This window comes from Primulina tabacum, chromosome 1 (assembly GCF_025594145.1).
Source record: "Primulina tabacum isolate GXHZ01 chromosome 1, ASM2559414v2, whole genome shotgun sequence".
Lineage (NCBI taxonomy): Eukaryota > Viridiplantae > Streptophyta > Magnoliopsida > Lamiales > Gesneriaceae > Primulina > Primulina tabacum.
Genome location: NC_134550.1, coordinates 44,937,708 through 44,958,280, shown reverse-complemented (window position 1 = coordinate 44,958,280; position 20,573 = coordinate 44,937,708). Strand labels below are relative to the sequence as shown.

Sequence of the window (20,573 nt, the reverse complement as noted above, 5' to 3'; positions counted from 1 at the left end):
ATATATAATTATCTAAGGTAGATTTTTGAGCTTTTAGTTTAATATGATATAACATATATGGAAATGTATAGATTTATTTAGTCTATATACTTTGCAGATTTGAAGTTGGGAAAGTTGCATACCTACGCAAACACACACATATATATGGTAATCTGCAAAAAGTTTGTTGATTTATCCGAAAAATGTTTTAGCTAACTACGTAAAATAGTCTGATTATTATTTTTTGTTTGGAGCTAAATTCATTTTAAGTATAGTGGCTTTTACATTTTTTCATGATCGTAGCAGTGTAATTTTTATCTCAGTTTGAAATTACTCGTAAAGAAATAAGTATTAAGAGAGTGAAAGATGTTTGTCGAGGTAGAAATAACAAAAAAATTTGTTGGTTTGAAATAAAAGTTGAAGCTACGAAGTTGTTTTATATTTGACATAAAATATATGTCCGAATTAAAACCATTATCATATGGCAATAATATAAGTGTGTTATCACAAATTTGCAAACGGTGTATTAATAACAATTAATATTTAAGTTAAAGTTACCACGTTCTTAAATACATTAACGTCAACAATGACATTAAGTGTGACACCCTTACAACCATTACCATGATTTAAATATGGATACTCTATTTTCGAATTTATAATAACTTATTTATGGATTAGATCCCTTATTAGATTTTAAGATGAGTAAATACTTTATATCCAATTTGAGACATGTTATTAAACTTCTTCCATTTGAATATCAACTCAATCTTTTTCCTTAACTATTTTTACTTTTATATAAATTCCTTGTTTTCCTATATCTTTTCCGATCGAGATGTATAGATCCTGTTCATGGATTAACGAAAATGTGCAAAAGCTCTATTTGCCTCTGCCATTTTATGAGTCTCTTCCTTTTTGCGTAGCCACTCCCTTTGGCAGCATCCACTAATTCGGAACTGAATTTGAAAGCCATATTTCGACCCTTTTGTTAAGCACAGTGTCAACTTGAGATACCAATGGTATGACTACGGATATAAAAGAAAATAAAAAAATTAATATACTTATGATATTTATAGTTTTAAAAATTAAATTATTAAATAAGACCTACACAAATATAAACACATGGTTAGTTACTTGGAGAAAAATATAAATAATCATATATTAGACTACAAATCTGGGTGAGATACCTCAAGAATTGAGGTGACCCTACCTAATAATTATATAATTATAAAATTACAATTCAATAGATAAATCACATAGACAACTAAAATATTTTTAATATATTTAAAAAAATTAAATAAATACACTTTTATCTCTTAAAAACATATAACTTTAAATTTATGCATAAAATTATTTTAATGTATTTACGTATCCACCAAAAATGACAATCATTTCGAAACTAATATTAAAGAAATTTTAAAATATTGAATTTATATAGATAAAACATGTTGAGTTTAGAAATATTAACAACCTTGATTTTGAAGATAACAAAACTTATTATTTTGTTTTTAATATATTTACTCAAGTGTGAAGTTGCTAACGCAAGATGGAAGCTGAAACTCGAAATTAGCCAAATTGAAAATCTGGCGAGCTACAATGTATCGTTAAAATCTCACAACTCGGTAATGCAAATGAACAGCCGCCAAAATGACCGAATAGAAAAAGCAGTTCGGGACAATCGTGTTTCACGTCAGTTGGGCTAAATCAAAAGTAATCTATCCAAACTAATGGCAGAAAGGCTCATCAGTTTGGCTGATCAACAAGGATCGGTTGGGTATGAGCAGTTGCGGTCTTTTGATAAGGCTTATCAGCTCGGTTATCCAAATAGAATAGTTCAGTATGTGTTACGAAGATAAGACAATGATATACAAATCATCTTCATAAGTTAAAGTCTGAATTGGAGTGTAAGATATTGATAAATGACGATGAAAATACTAGTTTTGCATATATTGATTACAGCAAACTTCATCAGTTTGGTTCAGTCTAGCTGATAAACCCAACTGGCAACAGATCTCAAAATCAGTTAGGCTTGGGAAAAGTGGCTTGCAAGGCGGAAATTACCATTTCAATATCATAAACGACACATAAATTTTTCAAACGATCATATTCTTGTGTCTAATGTATATATCACTCTTGAAACCCATAAATACAACACCTTGAAGATCAAATACAATCTTTGGAAGATTATTCAAAGCATTGACAGTCTACATGAATAAATTAGCTAGAATGAGAGCAATTCCAATGTTTGAGGATACATTTGAGAGATAAATACACTATAAATGATTAAATCCTCACACACAATCACTCACACATATACATGAGAGTTGAATTTCAAATTTTAGTTGAGTGAGTCTTCACACAAAGATATTAAAGATTGTTTTTATAGTCTTGTCATAAGAGAGGTCAAACATTATGCGGATTGTGATGTTGCGGCCTATAATCGAAAATATGCTAGAAGTTTTAATCAGACAAGAGATAAATCCTAAGTTGAAATGGTTTGTATAAAAAATTGTGTAAATCAAAGTCTTCTAGTGGATTCTTCCCAATGGGAAAAAAAGGTAATATTCGAACATCCATAAACAAATATGTGTTTATTTATTTATTGCATTTACTCAACATTTCTGTTGTTTTAAAGATGAATTGTTGAAGCATATTATGTGTTCTTCAAATACCAAAATATTACATACCAAGTGTTTGATAAAAATGCTTCAACCAAAATATTTTTACTCATTCAACTTGCATAACTTTTAAATGATTTACAAAAAATTTAATCGGTTTTTACGAATGATTATTTTGAGTCTGTTCCGCTTGGTTTGAAAATCAAACTCGATATAATTTATCGGTGTTTAATATTTCAAGAACCGAACTTTTATAACTCAATTATTGTCTCTCATCGATCCTATCAAAAACGATTTTTATTTGATTATATTTTTATTACTATATAATATATATATATATTAACAATGTATATGATTTATATTGTATACTACATAAAAGAGAATTTTTAAAATAAATACTATAAAATTTTTAAAAAATATAACACATATATGAATTTTAAAAAATATAACAAAGCGAAGTTACGAAATTATTTTCAATTTAGAATAGTTGTTCTATTTAGAAGGAAAGTTTTATTTATATTTTTTTATGTAAAATATAGAGTGACTTGAGAAGATTTTAGTAAGACAAGAAGGGGGTAATTTTGAAATTAAATATTTTTGTGTTAAATTAATTACTCTAAAGATCTCACACTTAATAATATAAAATAATAATAATAATATAGATAGTATAGATTATGTATGATTGTACGGATGGTATAATATAATCCAGTGTTTGTTTACAATTTTTTATTAATTATTTATTATATAATTATGTCATCAATTATTTATCTCATATCTTATTCAAATATTTTAATAATCATAATATTATTTATCAACATGATTCTATCAAACCAATTAAACACAACCTCAAAGTGATATTTTTAAAACTCATACTTATATAAGGTCAATCATCTTTATAAATAAATAAATATATATATATATATATAATAAAATAATTTTTGAAGTCAAGAGTTATATTATAAGGTCAATCATCTCACCATGAACATGTTCCTCGGGCGAAATTATTCGAGGGAAAAAGTCTTTTTGGTTCTCTAATTTTACTTGTTTTCTATTTTGGTTATGTAAATAGTCAAATCTAAATAATTATTAGGATAGGTGGATATGTTTAAAGAAAGTGAATAAAGACATCACAAATTATTCTTCTTAATTACAATGTATGGTGCTCAAAACTAACGTTAGCAACAATAAACTAATCTCGATCTACTAAAAATGGAAGGAAAATTTTTGAAAGAAGTGCGGAAATAGTCTCACTGGATTCAATGAATCAAAATACTTCAGAGAATTCAGTAGACCAAAATCAACTACAAGGATGTAAATTGTAGATATTTGAAAATTAAGAGACTTGTTTCTAGAAGTTCGAAAGATAAATTCTTTCCACGTCTTTTTTTTTTTTGGTTTTCAGACTAGAAGATTTTGATTGATACAACATTTTGTACAATCCATTTTAACAGGACTTACACAAATGCCTACAGAAACTTCTAGCATAAAATTCCACTTAAACAAAGGACAATTATGTGGAAGGACTCATTCACACAATTACAAATAACTCACACATAGAATAAAAAAACTCGAGATTTATAGTGATCCTTTAAATGATCTGAAACGACTTTTGGTTTGTGCTTTTCAATAGCAGTAGAGCTTCTTGAACTTTCAAAAAAATTTAATCAAATAAGATTGATCTCCAGTAGATTCCTGAGTCTTGAAACTACCTTATAGAGATGATTTATAACATTTAAATTTGAACATGGTCGTAATCCAAAAATTGTACTCGATGTTATTTTTTTTTTGTCATTTGCCAAGAATAATATGCTGCATTAAATGTCTGATACACTGAAATCAAACGGTCGTGTTTAATTTGTTTTACACTCCAAACATTATCTGAAATTTAAATTTTTTTGATGATTGGGTTTGACCATTTAAGGATACAATAAGAGGTATGCTAATTTCGAATTCTAGTTCCGGCAAAGGCACTCGGACTTGCTTGACCTACACTGATCTGAGCGTCAACTGAATTATTTTACTGTTAAGTTTTAATCTGTACTAGTTTTTATTTTCACCACATCACCGAAATTTAAAATGTTTCAACAATTTCTCTAATTTTGGTAAAACCAAAACTCAGCAATGATATCCATACAAAACAACAATACAATAATATCTGGTAAGTAAATAATAATTCCATAATCTCAATTCAACACAATAAATGAACATAAAAACATCAGACAATGAGAATGATATGGTTGAGGGATAGAAAGAAATCTCTGGGTTCTGGTACATCTTCGTTTCTTGCTTGAGAACTTTCCCCTTTTTTGGTATCTAGGTATTACGAGTACGCCTTCTTGTGGATGATTTTTAGTTGTTGAGCTTCAAGTACTCTTAAGTTTTAACACTAGATTTTTTTATGTTTCTCAACTATTTGTTGATTGATTTCCGTGATTTCATTACTATGTTTCGATTTTTATAGGCGATGTGAGCGGTGAGCACCAAAGTGTTTGATGAAATGAGCACTGCATTACTTTGATGAGAACAAGGACAATTTGCCACGAAAAGAAACAGAGAAAAATAGTAAATTTGAGAGTATCTGAGGTCAGCCGTAACCAAATGAATTTAGGTTTCCTGCCTTTGACAGGGACAAAAGAAGTTGGGTAATAGCAGGATCATGTTGGTTTTTGACAACAAGTGTGGAAAATTCAGGAAGAGCTAAAGGCATACCTGACCACTGCAGAAAGTCCCCATACCAATGCCAATTGTGCATGGGGATCTTAAGAGCTGATGTTGCAGCAGCAGCCACAGTGCAGGAACACATTATAAAACGACAGCAAGGCATCCTACCTCTTGCAAAAGCTATGGAGGTCTCCACAACCTGTGAAAACATGAATTCATCAGTGTAGCTTCAATTTATTGACTTCAACATGTAAACAGAATTTCTATTGAAATTTATGCATTATTTTTTATCCATTAAAAGCCCATTTAGTTGCCACCCCCCAGGGCTCACCCCCACATCCAAATTTCTGGGACTGCCCTGCATTTAGATTCTAACCTCTCAAAATGCGCTATGGACACTTTTGTCTTGAGGCCTAAATCCTCCAAGAACACTTATGACCTGAGGAGTTAGGCCCACATGCCCCATCACAGCAACCCCAGCTTCTACAATAGCTTTAGCTGCTGTAATTCTTGAAGGTGCTCCTCCTTCCAATTTAATTGCATCCATTCCTCCTTCCTTGCAGCTGTTTCAACTGCCTGCTCAAAATTCAAACTGCAAATGAGCAACCATTTTACGTTCACCCCCGAAATAAAAAGCATCCTTTGTTGTAGAGCACAACTTTCACTCCATTTGCGGTATATGACATATATAGGATAAGCAAGACACTATTCACGCGATGCAAATTTTATAAACGATTTGATTTTAAAATTACTAGTTATTTTTTTGTTTCCGTAAAGCATTTAGCATTGCATTCATATAGTCCAATCTCATTAATCCATTTTCTCTTCGGAGAATTTCCTTCAACTTTACAATATCATTTATTTGGCACGATTAGGACACGACACAATTAGTTGAAGGGAACTATCTAAACACATGTCTTATTATTATATATGCTTCAACTAAATGGCACATCGTACATGATAATTCAGCTATAAACTTCTTCTTGCTTCACAAGAATGAGAACATTTTATCCAAACAATCAAAACCAAGCACAATGCATGCACTACCCCCATCAAATGGCAAAAGTGTCGTCGTTTAATCAGAGCTTGCAATATTTAAGCAACACAAACAATAAAAAAAAAACCAAGATCACCGTACTGTAACAAAAACATCTACATAATCAATAGGAAACGAGAAAATTAAACACCATATAACATTAGATAACAGTGTGATTATTCAGAATTTAACTTGCGCAAGCATCTCGTCCAGCGATATGGGCAAGGTGGTATCATGGCCGTGAACCACCATAGAAGCAGAATCAACCACAAGACAAATATCAATTCCGGCCATGTCCAAATGCACGCACGACGGGTAATCATATGCCATCACCATCATTATCGGCTCACCCTTCCTGTACTTCTGGCCCAGCTGAGTGAGCGTCACGCGCTGATTCGGGTTCTGGGGCTTTGGCCCGCCGTAGACGCTGTTTTCTGGGATTGCTGCTCATGCATTCCACCTGTAGATTGAATTGCAAAGGGTCTTTGAAATTGAAGAGAAAACTGTCATCTTGAATTCAGAACAAGTTTTACAGGACCGGCATGCAAATCATGCGATTCTCTTCGAATCCATCCATTATTAATTGATGATATCCGGGTGAATCGTGTCACGCTAGGTCGGTCAAGATTGAAACTTGGACTTAACTCAGCCCCAAAAGCTAGGGTTAAAGCGAGGGTTGAGTTAGATCCAAGTTCCAATCTTAACATGGTATCAAATCTGAGAGCTTGTAAAAGAAATGTCCCGGGCATTCACCCGCCCGACTGCTGAAGAAATCATCCTGCCATTTGACAATGATTTAGGCTACCCATTTAATATCCCGAATCATCTATGACCCAAGCTCTTGTGGGTATCACCATTAATTTATCAGATGTACGTTTACTTCAATCTCAGCCTTCAAATCTTTTGAACTTAAATTTTTTATTGTCGAGACTCAATTTCTTGGCTTAGCAGGTTTTGTTGGTTTGGGTCTTGTATCAAATTAAGTGTACCTAACTCCGGAAACATATTATGGACGATTTATATATTGATTTCACTCAAGTCTTTTATACTGTTTAATTCGCGTTTGATTAATATAATAACTACCCATGGCACAATTGATGCATCTTATTACGGTGTAATAATTGTAAATTTAAAAACACACATATATCGCTAGGATGATAAGATGATAAAGTGTGATTACAATAAGAGATGTAATGTAATGATAAGAAAACAAAAACAAAATTTTATAGTAATGTAAAAAGAATATGTTAAGTTAGACATAAAAGTAGAGAGGAATTTTGGCATACATTATTGATATGTGATGCCGTTATGGTTTACTATGATTCCTACGTAAAATTAAAAGGTTAGCAACCACGTTTCAATTTACGTGATCATTGGTTGTAGAACCACATGCATATTGTTTAATGAACCAAAAATCTTTTACATATATAACAATAAAGAAGATGGTGGTGTTTATTAGAGTCCATGGTAGCTCATCATATATTATTTTCAACAGTTGTTTCTTCGACGTGGGACGACGAGTTTCAGATATTGATTATACTCATCTTTTCACAACATCAGTTTCAGCTCTGCTTAATTTCAGGTATCATTGCAAGAGACTTGAAAGGTCTACAAAACTCATATTCGAATTGAGTTTTTTTCCCAAATGACTCACAAGTACACGATATGAAAAGGGAAGCCTCCATTAAAGTGATTCGCAAGCCAATAGTGGCCATTAACCAGCATAACCGATAAGTTGGAACTGATGTCCTATTCTACCGACGGTTTTGGCCCATCGAACTTCATTCCCAAATACTGAAATAGCGCATTCTTGAATGCCTGTTGAAAGAAAGAACCATAAAAATTTCTTTATGTCCCTGCTTCCACTTGAACACAAAAGAAATAGGGAAGGGAACAAAAAGAAATAAAGGTTTTCAACTACAAAAGCCCTGTTTACGTAAACAGGTGAGGTCCACTTTTTCTTTCCTGAATCAATAAACATAATAAAAGTTTCAGTGCTTGCTATGATATTATACTTGAAGATAGTTGTTTCAACACATAATTTATATATCTGTGAAAGCCCATTGAGTTTTTGTATAGTATGAGAATAGCATATGGAACTATAAAGAAGCTGAAGGAATTCCCGGATAGAAAATAGATTTTCTACAAAAGAGAAGTGAGGATCGTTGGTAAGGAAGGCAACAAGGGTTTGTACAGATAGCCACAAAATCAAGCACGCCACATGTGTGAATGATGACGTCGCCGTGGGGAACATTATCATTAGAACCCAATGGTCCATCGAGTGGATTCCTAATTTTCTGGATATACAAATGACATATCTCTAACTAAAACACCTATGTGAATGGAGGAACACTGGGAAAGGGGGAGAGAGAATATTAAAGATGACACAACTCAAAATACTTCTTCGTCCCTCTCAAACAGTCACAGAAGTTGTTGAAATTGAAATTGTCAAAGCAGGTCGAATAATAATAAATTACCTGGCATGCAAACAACTCTTTCCGATTCAGAATTATGTCCATAGCAGAGAATTGATTATCAAACACACTATAAAATTTCTGGTAGAATAGACCCCTAAAAGATTTGATAACTAATAAGAGTCATAAATATTCCTTCTCTACAAAGAGAACAAGAAACACCATAAAATAAAATCAATACGTACTGCTCATTTTGCGCAATCATTTGATCCAGCTTGCTCAAATTTCTTGGTAAGAACTTCAGAACCTACTGGAGAAAGTGCATGCAGTATAAAAGCTTCCAGAGTCCTTGGAAAATTGTGCTAAAAAACGCAGAGTTAGCACTTCACAGAGGAAAATGGAGGGGAGAAAGTTTTCGATTTCTTATCAACCTATTACCAATAAAATTTGCCCTATCAATGACCAAAAGATCTTTATATTTTTTTATTGTTAGCACATTTATATATCACCAGTGTGTAGAAGATCCAATATCAATCTAAGAATATCACCAGGGGAAAGACTGTTTTCAAGGGATCATGGTTCATTTTCAGAAGCTCCACCAAGCAAAGAATATATTTCTTTCTATGTTTTTCGAAAATAAAAAGTTTGAATGAAATCATTTACTCACTGCCATCGTGAGAAAGACACTTTGCAAGGTATGTGGTTCCAGAGTCCAAATGATATAGGCAATTGGATCTTCTTTCAAGTCAAACAAATTTCTGCAAACAATTTTCTTCACTTCATTTTCCTCTCGAATGACTGATGGATCTGCTGAGGTGTCACCTTCTGGTTTGACACAGTCGTGTACTAGAGAAACAAGTTCATGAAGAGACTGAATAGCAAGTGGCTCCAATTCATTCATCATAAAACTTTGCTCTGGGTTCCTTCCTTTCAAACTGGCAGTCTGATGGCTCATATCTAAAATCTTGGTCACGGAAGTCAGATAAATAATTAAAAGATAGTTGTGTTTCCTCATTATACAACCATCATGTGTTCATGTGTAAAAGTTACAAAAAAATATCCCATCAAGTGAAAAAAAAGGCAAAACAATTCAGCAGATTTTCTCGAATAAAAGTACTTGATCATACTTCCAAGGAAAAAAAAGAACTTGATTATGACCTGAATTCCCATGAGTAGACTGGCCACAGGTATTGATCACTTTTTCATTCGCAGTATCCATAGATACACATAGCATTCGATCCTGTCCTGATCACAATGTGGAAGAATTGAGGTTATGGTACTCTATGACAACCTCCTGGTTAAAACATGAGGAAAAAAAAATCAAGGAAAAATAAAGTCATATTTATTTTTGCAGGGAATATCATGTTTAACAGATCATTTTTGTCACAATTTACTTGTAAAAATTCATGGTGAGCATTAAAAATTTTAAAAGCTTGATTATGAAGTTTCGAAACTGCTTTAAGTAGAAACTCTGATTGATTACTTTATCCTACATTCATCAACTCAAACCAAGGCAGACTACACCATATGAGTAATTGCTACCATACGAACTTTAATTTCTCAATTTAATTATGCAATCAACTTGCTGAACCTGACAGCCATCAACCAAGAAGAATAAAAGTGCATCACAAAGGTAAAATATAAATAATATCACAAACATATAAAAATGACAGCAGTGACAACAGTCCAATTTATCAACACATCAAAAATCAGGACGCGGTAATATTTACCTTACAAGAGAGAAATCAGCAATGAAATTACTCACCATTTCTTTGTCAATCAACCTTGGAATTCAAATTGAATCACAAACAAGCAAGAAAGAGAGAGAAAAAGAAAAGTCAGTTTACTTTCATATTAGTTATTAACTAAAGCATAATTAAAAGACAGTGCGATTACCTCTTCAATATCCTGCGTAGGTAGTATGAATCCATATGTTCCAACATGCCAGATATCATGTCAGACCGCCACCAAAAATTGACCGCAATAGTTAAACTTTCACTGTCCACTTGGTGGAACCTAGAAAAGCAGTGAAAGAACATCTACTATTAAGTATTAATCAGATAAACTATGAATTCAATACGTGATTGACAATACATTTTTATCCCAATAATCTAATGGGAAAAACATGTGAAAGAAAAGAGCATAAGCATAGACAAAATGGAATTATAGGAAAAAAATGCATCATCCAAAAACACTATTCCAGATTACCAAACCAACTTCACCACAGCCCAAAAAAAGGTCTTTTCACATTGTCTTAAATCAATCTCGCATGCACCTAAAAGATGTCATATGTGATCACTCGAAAACTACAAATTTTACAGCAAAGTCCGGTGAGTTTATTTTTTATATATGTTTAATCTATTCTACACTAAAGCAGCTATAGAAGAAGCATAAATCTCCCATAAATTTTAAAGCAGAGATGTTTTATATATGATCAGATGATGAGTCATCAAATTTGAGAACCGGACATCAATTAGTGTCTGTAAACTCATGAGTAGGATAGGATCCACTGAGAAATTTTAATATCTCCTAGCACCTTTGCTCTTTAAAAAACTTGAGATTCAAGAAGAATAATTTTCTTCAGAAAGAAGAAATAGAAAGAAACAAGCACTACTAAAACTTCTAAAACGACTAAAAAGTAGAACGCAGTTACCATCCCTCGGGAATGAAAAGTGCATCCCCTGCATGAAGAATAACCTTCTGGGAGTACTCGTCTAAGTTTTTTGCCCGCGGATAGATGTGAAAATCGGGGTTTTCTAAAGGAACGGAACTGGAAAGAAGAATGATTTTAATAGTCACCATCAAGAAATTTCAAGTGATAAATAGAGCAACAATGTGTCTCTGATTTTCCTCCTCCCAAAAGAGGAACGGAATATTGTTGAGAAAACAGAAATACCAGTGGTTTGAGGCTTCTCCATATAAAGGAAAAGGGTATAAGAAGGGGGTTGCAGAAGGAGGCCACATAATGACTGCTAGCGATATGTTTCAGTCCCAAATGGATCGCACACACAGCAGCATGCATACAAATAAGAGAGGGTTAGAAGATTCGTAATCTTTGCAAACATCCATATAAAAGAATACTGAAAGTAACGTGCACAATGTATTCATTCATATATAAAATAAACGCAACACCTGAGTAGTTGTTTACCTATATTACCCAATTTAGATTTGTAGAAATACTTGAAGATAGTATACAACCAATAATTCTCTATCCATTGCATTTATATGCAATGGTCTAAGGCATACAACCTTTAACAAGTCAAGAATCACTCCATCAGCCAAGTTTGATTCATACGGGAATTGAAATGGGGGAAAAGACAAATATACTGACAGTTTTTATCCTGACACCCAGGCCAGCAGATAGGAGCTCTCCACCATAGTAATAAAGCTAGGGTCAAATTAAAGCCTCTACCCTTTTATCGGATCTGAACTCAACATATACTTCAAATTAAATTATCTTATGGACAATTGATTCAATCAAATATTAATCTCCCTTGTACTACATCTTTTTTATATATATAGGAAACAAACCCTTGTTCTACATCCATCTTTCTAGAAGAGAAGAAATTTCCAACCACTGTAACCAACCGATGAGAAAAGACTGGTATTTTTATGAATAAATAGATGATTATCAAGTGCAATCTTTAACATAACTTCACCTATCATTCACAGACAGAGACAATTGTGTAGTCAACAAAAGCTCAATTATTCTAAGACACTGAACACTTACACCGTCCACCATATGACAGCTCACCAGATATTTAATACCATCACCATATCAGGGTGAGGTGGTTGTTTACCCATTATAACAAATGTTATTGGTGGGAAGTGGCCATAAACAAAAATTAAAACTTGATGAAATAAATGCTGAACGTGTTTCTCTATTTGCATACCTTGTTTGCATCCTGAAATTAAGCATAAAAGGTTGTGGTGTGGATCATAGTGAGTACTAGATCTAGTTCTATCATTGTTCATCCACAGATTGACTGAAGCCAATGTTTTACCCTCCAGAAATGTAGGCTGCTCAATGTAACCAAATAAACTTGAGAGAATTTACAAAAGTTAAACTTAGATTCAGACTTTTCAAAACTAGTTTAATTGAACAGAGAAATGCAGTGAAACAGCACACACGGTTTCAATGTCGTCTCTTAGGCATTCCAACTGAACCTTTTCATCGCTCCCCATATTCACAATTGGTACCTGAGACATGCCACGGATTTTCAGCCACGAAAGGAAAAGGTATTGACCCTAAAAATTGATTAAATAGAGGTACACTGCCAATTAGCAAAAATAGCAAAAACTATATAATTCATGTACGCAACAGAAAATCAACTTAATCTGCCTTTTCACCGAGATTTATAGATATAGAAGTCACTTCCCCCTTTTTTAAATACGAAATATAATTGAATATGAAAATGACATGAAAAAGGTGACTGTGTTCATTAGATTCATCCATGATTACCATTATTACAAAGAAAAAATGATCAAGTAAGTTGGTGAATGTCAATTTTCGGCCATTGGATTGGATCATCTGAACGTTATCACATGGTTTATGAATTACTGTTCTTATTAATGTTTTAGTTATATATTATTTTGCGTGCTAAACTAATTCTGCGTGGGACAGACAATAAGCAAGTTTTCAGACAGTGAACGAGAATGTTTTAAGCCAGCTGATCTCATGAACCGCCTAGCGTATTTCCCCCAGTCTCAGACCTGTGCTAGATAGATATGCTGTGGAGCTTCATCTTCATGGCGTGAATCTCCATGTTGAGAAGCAAGTCCCACTGGCTTACGCTCCTTTAATTGTGAAAATGAGTTGTTGTCGTAATGTCTGGACAGTAAAAGATTCTTGCAGTATTCAGTAAAGGTAGAAAATGGCAACTGAACCTATAGAAAGTGAAAATTTTCTATCAGTCAAGATCAGAGAGGACTTGTGTCATACAATTCACAAATATATTGTGAACCAAACATGTCACCCTCTCGTGACTTCTAATATCCCCATAAAATACAGGTGCTGATCTGGATAGCATAGCCTCCACAATGGATGATCCCGCCATTTCCTATTTTTCATGGTGAAATAATGTAATTAACGTCCAATATAAAGTTAAAGAATTAATCATGCTAAGTTAAATGCAAGCAAATTTTAACTCAATTCAACTACTAGTCATCCCAACCTTAATGTAATTGTTTGTTTTTCATATTCTCAACAGCCAACACATTACCACATTATATAACCCCCACAAAGTTTTCCATGTGTGATCATTTTATTTTAGAGAAATTAGGTGCAAAGATTAACCTACTTATATAAGATACAGACTTGGGGAGGAACTTAGAGTGCAAGGGTTAATTTCATGACGAGGACAACAGCGTCAATGGCATATGAAGTTTGATTCAAAATTATCTGCAGAGTTGGAGTAACTGAATCTTGAAGACATTTATCAACCAATTTGTATCTTAAACAATTATATTACATGCAGGCTAAAGGTAGAACAGGGCTAAGACGTAATGCATCACATCAACCTACGTTACAAGCCATTTCATTAACTGATAAAACTTGAATTCGATATCGAGGAAATGGACAATACTCTCTTCTCATATACTTTAGTTACTGATTCATTTAATGCATGGAGAAACATTCTAAACTTGGACTGCTGACAAGGGGTCACTGTTGATATCCATAGTTATTAAGGGTGTAACTGTGTAAGGCGCACCAAGGCAATAAGGGGCTTTGGAGCCTGAGCCATAAGGCACAACATGAGCGCATTGAATGAAAAAAGTTAGATATATCAAATTGAAACGTAAGGCATCAACATAAAACTTCAGCAATAAAATATCATGTATAACTCCCGAATTAAAATTTTAAGCCACCAAATTAAGATTATCAATGATAACTATTTGCCTCACCATCAATATCTCAACCAATAAAATCCAAACAATTCGCAAACAAGTGTAGTAAAATTAAAACTCATAAATTTCGTTACCAGATACGGATTTAGATTTAAATATTTATGAATAATTATTAAGATATATAAACAAAAAGAGAAACAAGCCTACAAAATGAAAATTTCAACTTCCTGGGGTTGCTAGCCAATGGCCATTACTGGAGTCATCAAACACTATTGATTAAAGCTTCAATAACATTCCACTGCAGCTAATTGCATCTAAAAAAAATTCTAGAGCAGATTGTGTCATTGTTGATATCGAAACATTTTAACATTGTGTTATCTCATAATTTTTTTGATAGGACAAGAGCATTATGCGATCCTTCTTACTATCAAATTTCATCGACCTTACTTTCAGTATCAAGACCTGTAAATCATCCACCACTCAGGTTTATAAATATATGCAAGTATAAATCTTGTCAAATTTTTATTAAGATTCGTTAACCTTGTGTTATGTAGTATTAGTAGATCATATTCCGCGATTTTCTTCATTCTTGATATCAAAATTCAGTAACCTTTGACTATTTCACGTGTAAATGTTGGATTCCATCTGAACTTAATACAAACGTAGTGGACAGTTGTGAAATGAATCTTACAGTTGTCTTTTCCACTAAATTGTCTTCTCTCTTTGTTGTTTCTTCTTATTTTTCTATCATGCCTCTAATTTTACTAGAGCGCATTTTATGACTAATGACAATCACTCAAGAATCGACAGTTAGCCTGCCCCTGTTTCTTTCTGAATTCCAGGGATCTGCCAAACTGGAGTAAATGATTGATATGATCCGATACTTCAATCATGTCATGAAATGTCCAGACAATTATTATGATAGTCCGCTGGAATGAACATGAATGAGAAATGTGAAGATCGCAAGGATCATGACATGTGGCCAGCTAAGACAGGTTCTTACATCTCCCCGGGAAGCCGAAGACCATACTAGCTTATATGGACACGTGTTTAGCTCGTTTCAGCGATCAGCCACACTTTCAACAGGGCCGTGGTATATGACCAGCTGAACCAAGTTCGCATCTCTTCAAACGATGCGTTTATTCATAAAGGATGAGAAAGCTTGCTAGCTCTAGCATATAACATTAAATGGCAGCGAATGAGCACTCGGGTGCCCAAAAAAAATCCAAGTATTTGTATACACACGCGTTAGGAGAGGAAGTAAAACCATTTGATTTTGGAATCCCTGATATTTCATTCGATTGTTCATAGCACATCTCAATTTTAACCAAAACATGACCCGCCTCACATACCTGCAAGTAATCCAAGCCGCCATTCAAGACGTCCCATTTTGAAAATGCTTTCCAGTCGTTCACGCATCCACTTATAACCTGAACATACAGCACGGCACAAAAATTACAAAACAAAAGTACAAGTAAAACTTACACACAGACCATCAATTGTGTTTCCTATGGATAAAAAGCTACCGCGGGAACATTGCTCTTCTCAATCCGATAACTGAATTCTTCGGCCGACGGAATTTCGTTCCATCGTCGAATTTGCAGAGATTCCATCCCTATTCGACTTTGCGCCACCGAGTCAGAGAAGTTGCAAGCGTTTAACATCGCTTCCCGCTTTTTCAAAATCGCTCTTTCTGTTGACGTACCGTTTGTGGGCCTGTAAACAGGTAACTCTGAATCGGGCTTGAACCGGAAAATCTAGCCCAAGATGGTGACTTTCAGTTTATAATACCTAATAAGGAAAAATGATACTGAATTTTATTCCCAAAAATATTTAAATCCTTTGCACTATAAAGATGTGGAGGCTTTTATAACTCGGTTTCTTTTTTCAAATTTCATAATATATATATAAATGAAATAAAACCACCATGCTTCATTTTCAATGATAAAAATTAGTAAAAGAAATTTATTTTTATTATAAATTTTGGTTAATCAGATATGCTACGATGGAGTGTTACTCCGACAGCGGATCTAGACTCAAATGTATCGTGTTCACACTTGACCTTAGCTCACATGTCGAGATGTCAATAGGTCTGAGTTTTACCCTGATTCGCAATGGACTCGCGCGTATGGTGCGGGTTTGGGCATACTAAATGGATCATGGGACGGATCTCGGGTCCAATTTTCCAAACCCGTCCGGGTATGGGGCGGGTCATGGTTCATATAATACCTGCTCCATATATGTAGATATAAATACTCTATGGTTTTAGTTTTATTAATTTTCAATTTTTAGTAGCCCACCCAACCATAACGGTATTAGTTATTCATATGTCAAGTGTTGCATTTGAATCTGCTTTTAGCGATAGTGGAAGAATAGTTGGTCCTCATCTTAATAGGCTTAATCCAACGACTTTGGAGGCATTTATGTGCTCGCGAAGATGGTTGTGGGTTGAGGTGAAAGGTAAATAAATCACAGTTTTATTTTGTTATTGTACTTTCATTTTAATTTTGTTACAGTAATTTCTCTCTTTAAATTACATTTTTTTTACAGTTTTAAATTACATTTTTATTTTTTCAATGTACTTTCTCTCTTTAATTTTATAGTTAATTCCTCGATTAGTTTACCAACTTGTCCCACCGTCTTGATGAAGAGGAAGATGATCCCGAAGAATGTGTCTGAAATATTACCTACTCGCTGATTTTATACTGGTCTATTTAAGTTATGTTATGACTTATTTTTTGGGATGCCAATATTTTTTTGGAGAGCTAGTAACTCTTTTTTTATGTAATTCTTTATCTCGTAAAAATACTTTTTTTCTTATTATTAAGTGTGGTCGAAGACATGAATTAATTTTCTACTGAGTTGTATTTAGACGATTGTCTGTTTCATAATTCAGTCATGTGAGAAGAAATATTACTGTTTTTATTTTAAAAAAATTCGGGTCTCACGGGTCTATCCGGCCCTATTTCGTATTCGAGGTGGAGCGAGTCTGAAAAATATTTAACCGGGATGAGATGGGTAATGGGTCAAAATTTTCTTCATAGGACGAGTTTTGAGCTTAGTCATACCCGCCCCATTGACATTAATACTCACATGTATATGGGGTAATATGTAAACACATAGTAGTTTGACCTCAACCCATAAATTTTCATTAGTTGTCGTCTCGCTAATTTAATCTTTATAAATGACTAATTCAGTGTATATTTTTAATAACATGTTGGATGTGTCATGTGTGATACATTCACAAGAAATTTTATTTATTAATTATTGCAAAAATTAATGCATGACAAGTGGGAGAGAATTTAGTTTTAAATGCTTCCAAATTTATTGCATTGGCTACGATATATGAAATTGAAATAGATAATCTACCCAAAATGCCCTCTGGATGGACAATTCAAATTTTTCGAATAATTTTTTTGTGTTGGTGGTGGGCCCGGTGGGGTCCGAGGATCTTCAATCACTCCTGAATGTTGGCGCCATCACGCGTTCGAACTTTTAATTAATTTTTAAATTAACAAGAAGAACGTGTGGGGCTGTAGTCGAAAATAAAACGCTAATTGAATTAAATATTCTCGTGAAAAGTATAAAAATTATAAAATTATTTTAAATTTATTTTGAAAAAATCAAACACTTTCTACCTCTATGATATAAAAATTGGCAGAGGATTTTATGACTTATTTTTAAAACACGAGATCTAAAATACTATTAATTTTATACAAAGTGTTTTTATAAATAATAAATAAATATAAAATATATGGGAAACCAAAAATCCCATTACTTTGTTGGCAGAAACTTTTTGGTAGACGGATATCTTATTTGGGTCATCCATGAAAAAGTATTACTTTTTATGCTGAGAGTATTACTTTTTATTGTGAATATCGGTAAGATTACCCGTTTCACAGATAAAAATTCGTGAGACTGTCTCACAAGAGACCTATCATACTTTGTTAACATGCTTAAGCCAGCTCTTGTAACGTTTCATTTTTTACTTCATTTTCATATTCGACAGGAATTAAGTGGGATGGTGATGGGGTTGCTCTTTGTACTTTATTTATATGGTGTATATTTGTAATGTTTTAATAGAAAAAATTAACTTTTATTTTTAAAAAAATGGATAAAAATTGAGTGAAGACTATATTATTTGATATTTATGTTTTTTGTTTTTTTTATTGATATATTTTAGGTGTATATGCTTGAAGGTTGATAATTTGTGTTATTTGCCAGATTTTTATAATTTCTTTTTGTTCATAATAAAGTTTGCTTGTTGTAGGACCGAGTGCTTACCGCTTTACCAAAAGCTATAGCTAGTGGTAATGGTGCAACTCAAATCTTTTAAACCGTACAACAGCTCAAGCACCACGATTCGATCGCTCTACCAAGCAAGGACAATTATTGCACCCAACAATCTCCCTTCCAATAATTGCACTCCTTGCAATCAATGAGAATCGAACCCGTGACCTTGGCTCTGATACCAATTGTAGGACCGAGTGCTTACCGCTTTACCAAAAGCTATAGCTAGTGGTAATGGTGCAACTCAAATCTTTTAAACCGCACAACAGCTCAAGCACCACGATTCGATCGATCTACCAAGCAGAGACAATTATTACACCCAACACTTGTCATTTATGTTTTGAATTGGGAAAAAATGTCATACTGATAGGATCGCTGTAACAATTTAGATTAGTGGTAAATAAATTGTCAGTGAATAGTATGCTCGTGAACTAAGGACTATGCAACCACTCAAGAGAATATATAACGATGCAATGAAAAGATATCATGAGTAGTTTGATAATGAAGCAAATAACCAATAAAATAACCAAGTAATTTTGATTTACACAACTAGAATAATTCAACTTGAAATTTTGATTTGTACAACACATTTCCACATACTCGACTCATATGATATATATACACAATTCATAGCTCAAGACATTATTTTTTTTTCCGACAAAGTCAATAAACAAATATGATATTATTCATAACTCAACAAATCAAACATTGTAGGTAAGTTGATGTGAAGCAAGAGAGAGGTTAAAAGTCAATGCAACTATCGGTTATGGCACAATCATCTTTAGTGTTTAGTATTATGATCTAGATTGTTAGTTTGTTATTCCTTGATTTTTGTGATAATAAACGATATCTAACTATTATAGGATTCAATTGTTTTTCTATAAATTTACATGTACCAGATTAGGTTCACGAAGTCTAACCACGGTTTTCTAGAACTAGACTGCTCAAGACTGGATTATATGAGTATTCAAACCGGATGATATGTCTAGCCGGAGTGTTCAAGTTGGACTCTTTAAGTATCAAACCAGATTTTCTCAAGTTCAACTGAATTCTGCAGGCCTCGGGCCCTCAGTGTATTTAGTCTTTATGAGCTGTACTTCACAAAGTTCAAAGCAATTCTACATGCTAACTCGGTTATATCAGAAAATCTTTTTGACCAATCATGCACAAGAAACAAAGTCATCAGAAGACCATAATGTCTCTCAATAAGACATAGAATTGCTTTAGTCTTCTCTCACATTAGTATCAACTTTTCAAAGCCGTTTGTCAGCATTTTTGTCAAGACATGGGACCCTGAGGCTAAAATGTATCCAGAATTACCTCACATGTTCGAAAATTCTACAAATTATTTTATGTACTCTGATTTTCCTATGTACTATCAGTGGTAGAAATTAAGACTACTTTGTGTATAAGGTGTGTTGTATTTTGATTTCGATGACAAAATTTTTTATTAGAATAGGAGAAATACAAGGGCTGTATGTTAATTATCTACAATAGTAAATTAAATTTTAACTTTAAAAATATTAAATTCACTCTTTATTTGTGGACTCGGATACGGATCCATCCACATTATGAGTAGATGTATGTTTCACGTGCATTTCAACTACAAGAATACATAAAACTCCTTCCAATATACACGTGAGCTTCATTAAAAAAATGAAAAGAAAAAGTATTAATTAAGAGGAGATATTAAATTATTGAATTTGGATGTGGTTTGATGGGCTTTTTTTA

At 33.3% G+C, this 20,573-nt stretch overlaps 1 protein-coding gene and 1 long non-coding RNA gene across 2 annotated transcripts; both read right to left on the bottom strand.

The window, feature by feature from the left end:
* Positions 1-4,776: 4,776 nt before the first annotated feature.
* LOC142518970 (uncharacterized) lies at positions 4,777-6,935 on the bottom strand. Its single transcript, XR_012813681.1, has 3 exons — positions 6,484-6,935; positions 5,632-5,831; positions 4,777-5,454 (listed from the first exon to the last, which is right to left on the bottom strand). It is a non-coding gene; the product is annotated as an uncharacterized LOC142518970 (long non-coding RNA).
* Positions 6,936-7,725: 790 nt separating this feature from the next.
* On the bottom strand, positions 7,726-16,246 carry LOC142544353 (lysine-specific demethylase JMJ31-like). The gene is given in 16 exon segments (XM_075651410.1): positions 7,726-8,109; positions 8,769-8,862; positions 8,951-8,979; positions 8,981-9,067; positions 9,373-9,662; positions 9,864-9,945; positions 10,471-10,489; positions 10,602-10,721; positions 11,359-11,475; positions 11,602-11,674; positions 12,599-12,725; positions 12,837-12,905; positions 13,419-13,592; positions 13,682-13,765; positions 15,905-15,982; positions 16,079-16,246. Coding segments are annotated over 16 exon segments (1,650 nt in total). The 5' UTR covers positions 16,217-16,246; the 3' UTR covers positions 7,726-8,040.
* Positions 16,247-20,573: the final 4,327 nt, after the last annotated feature.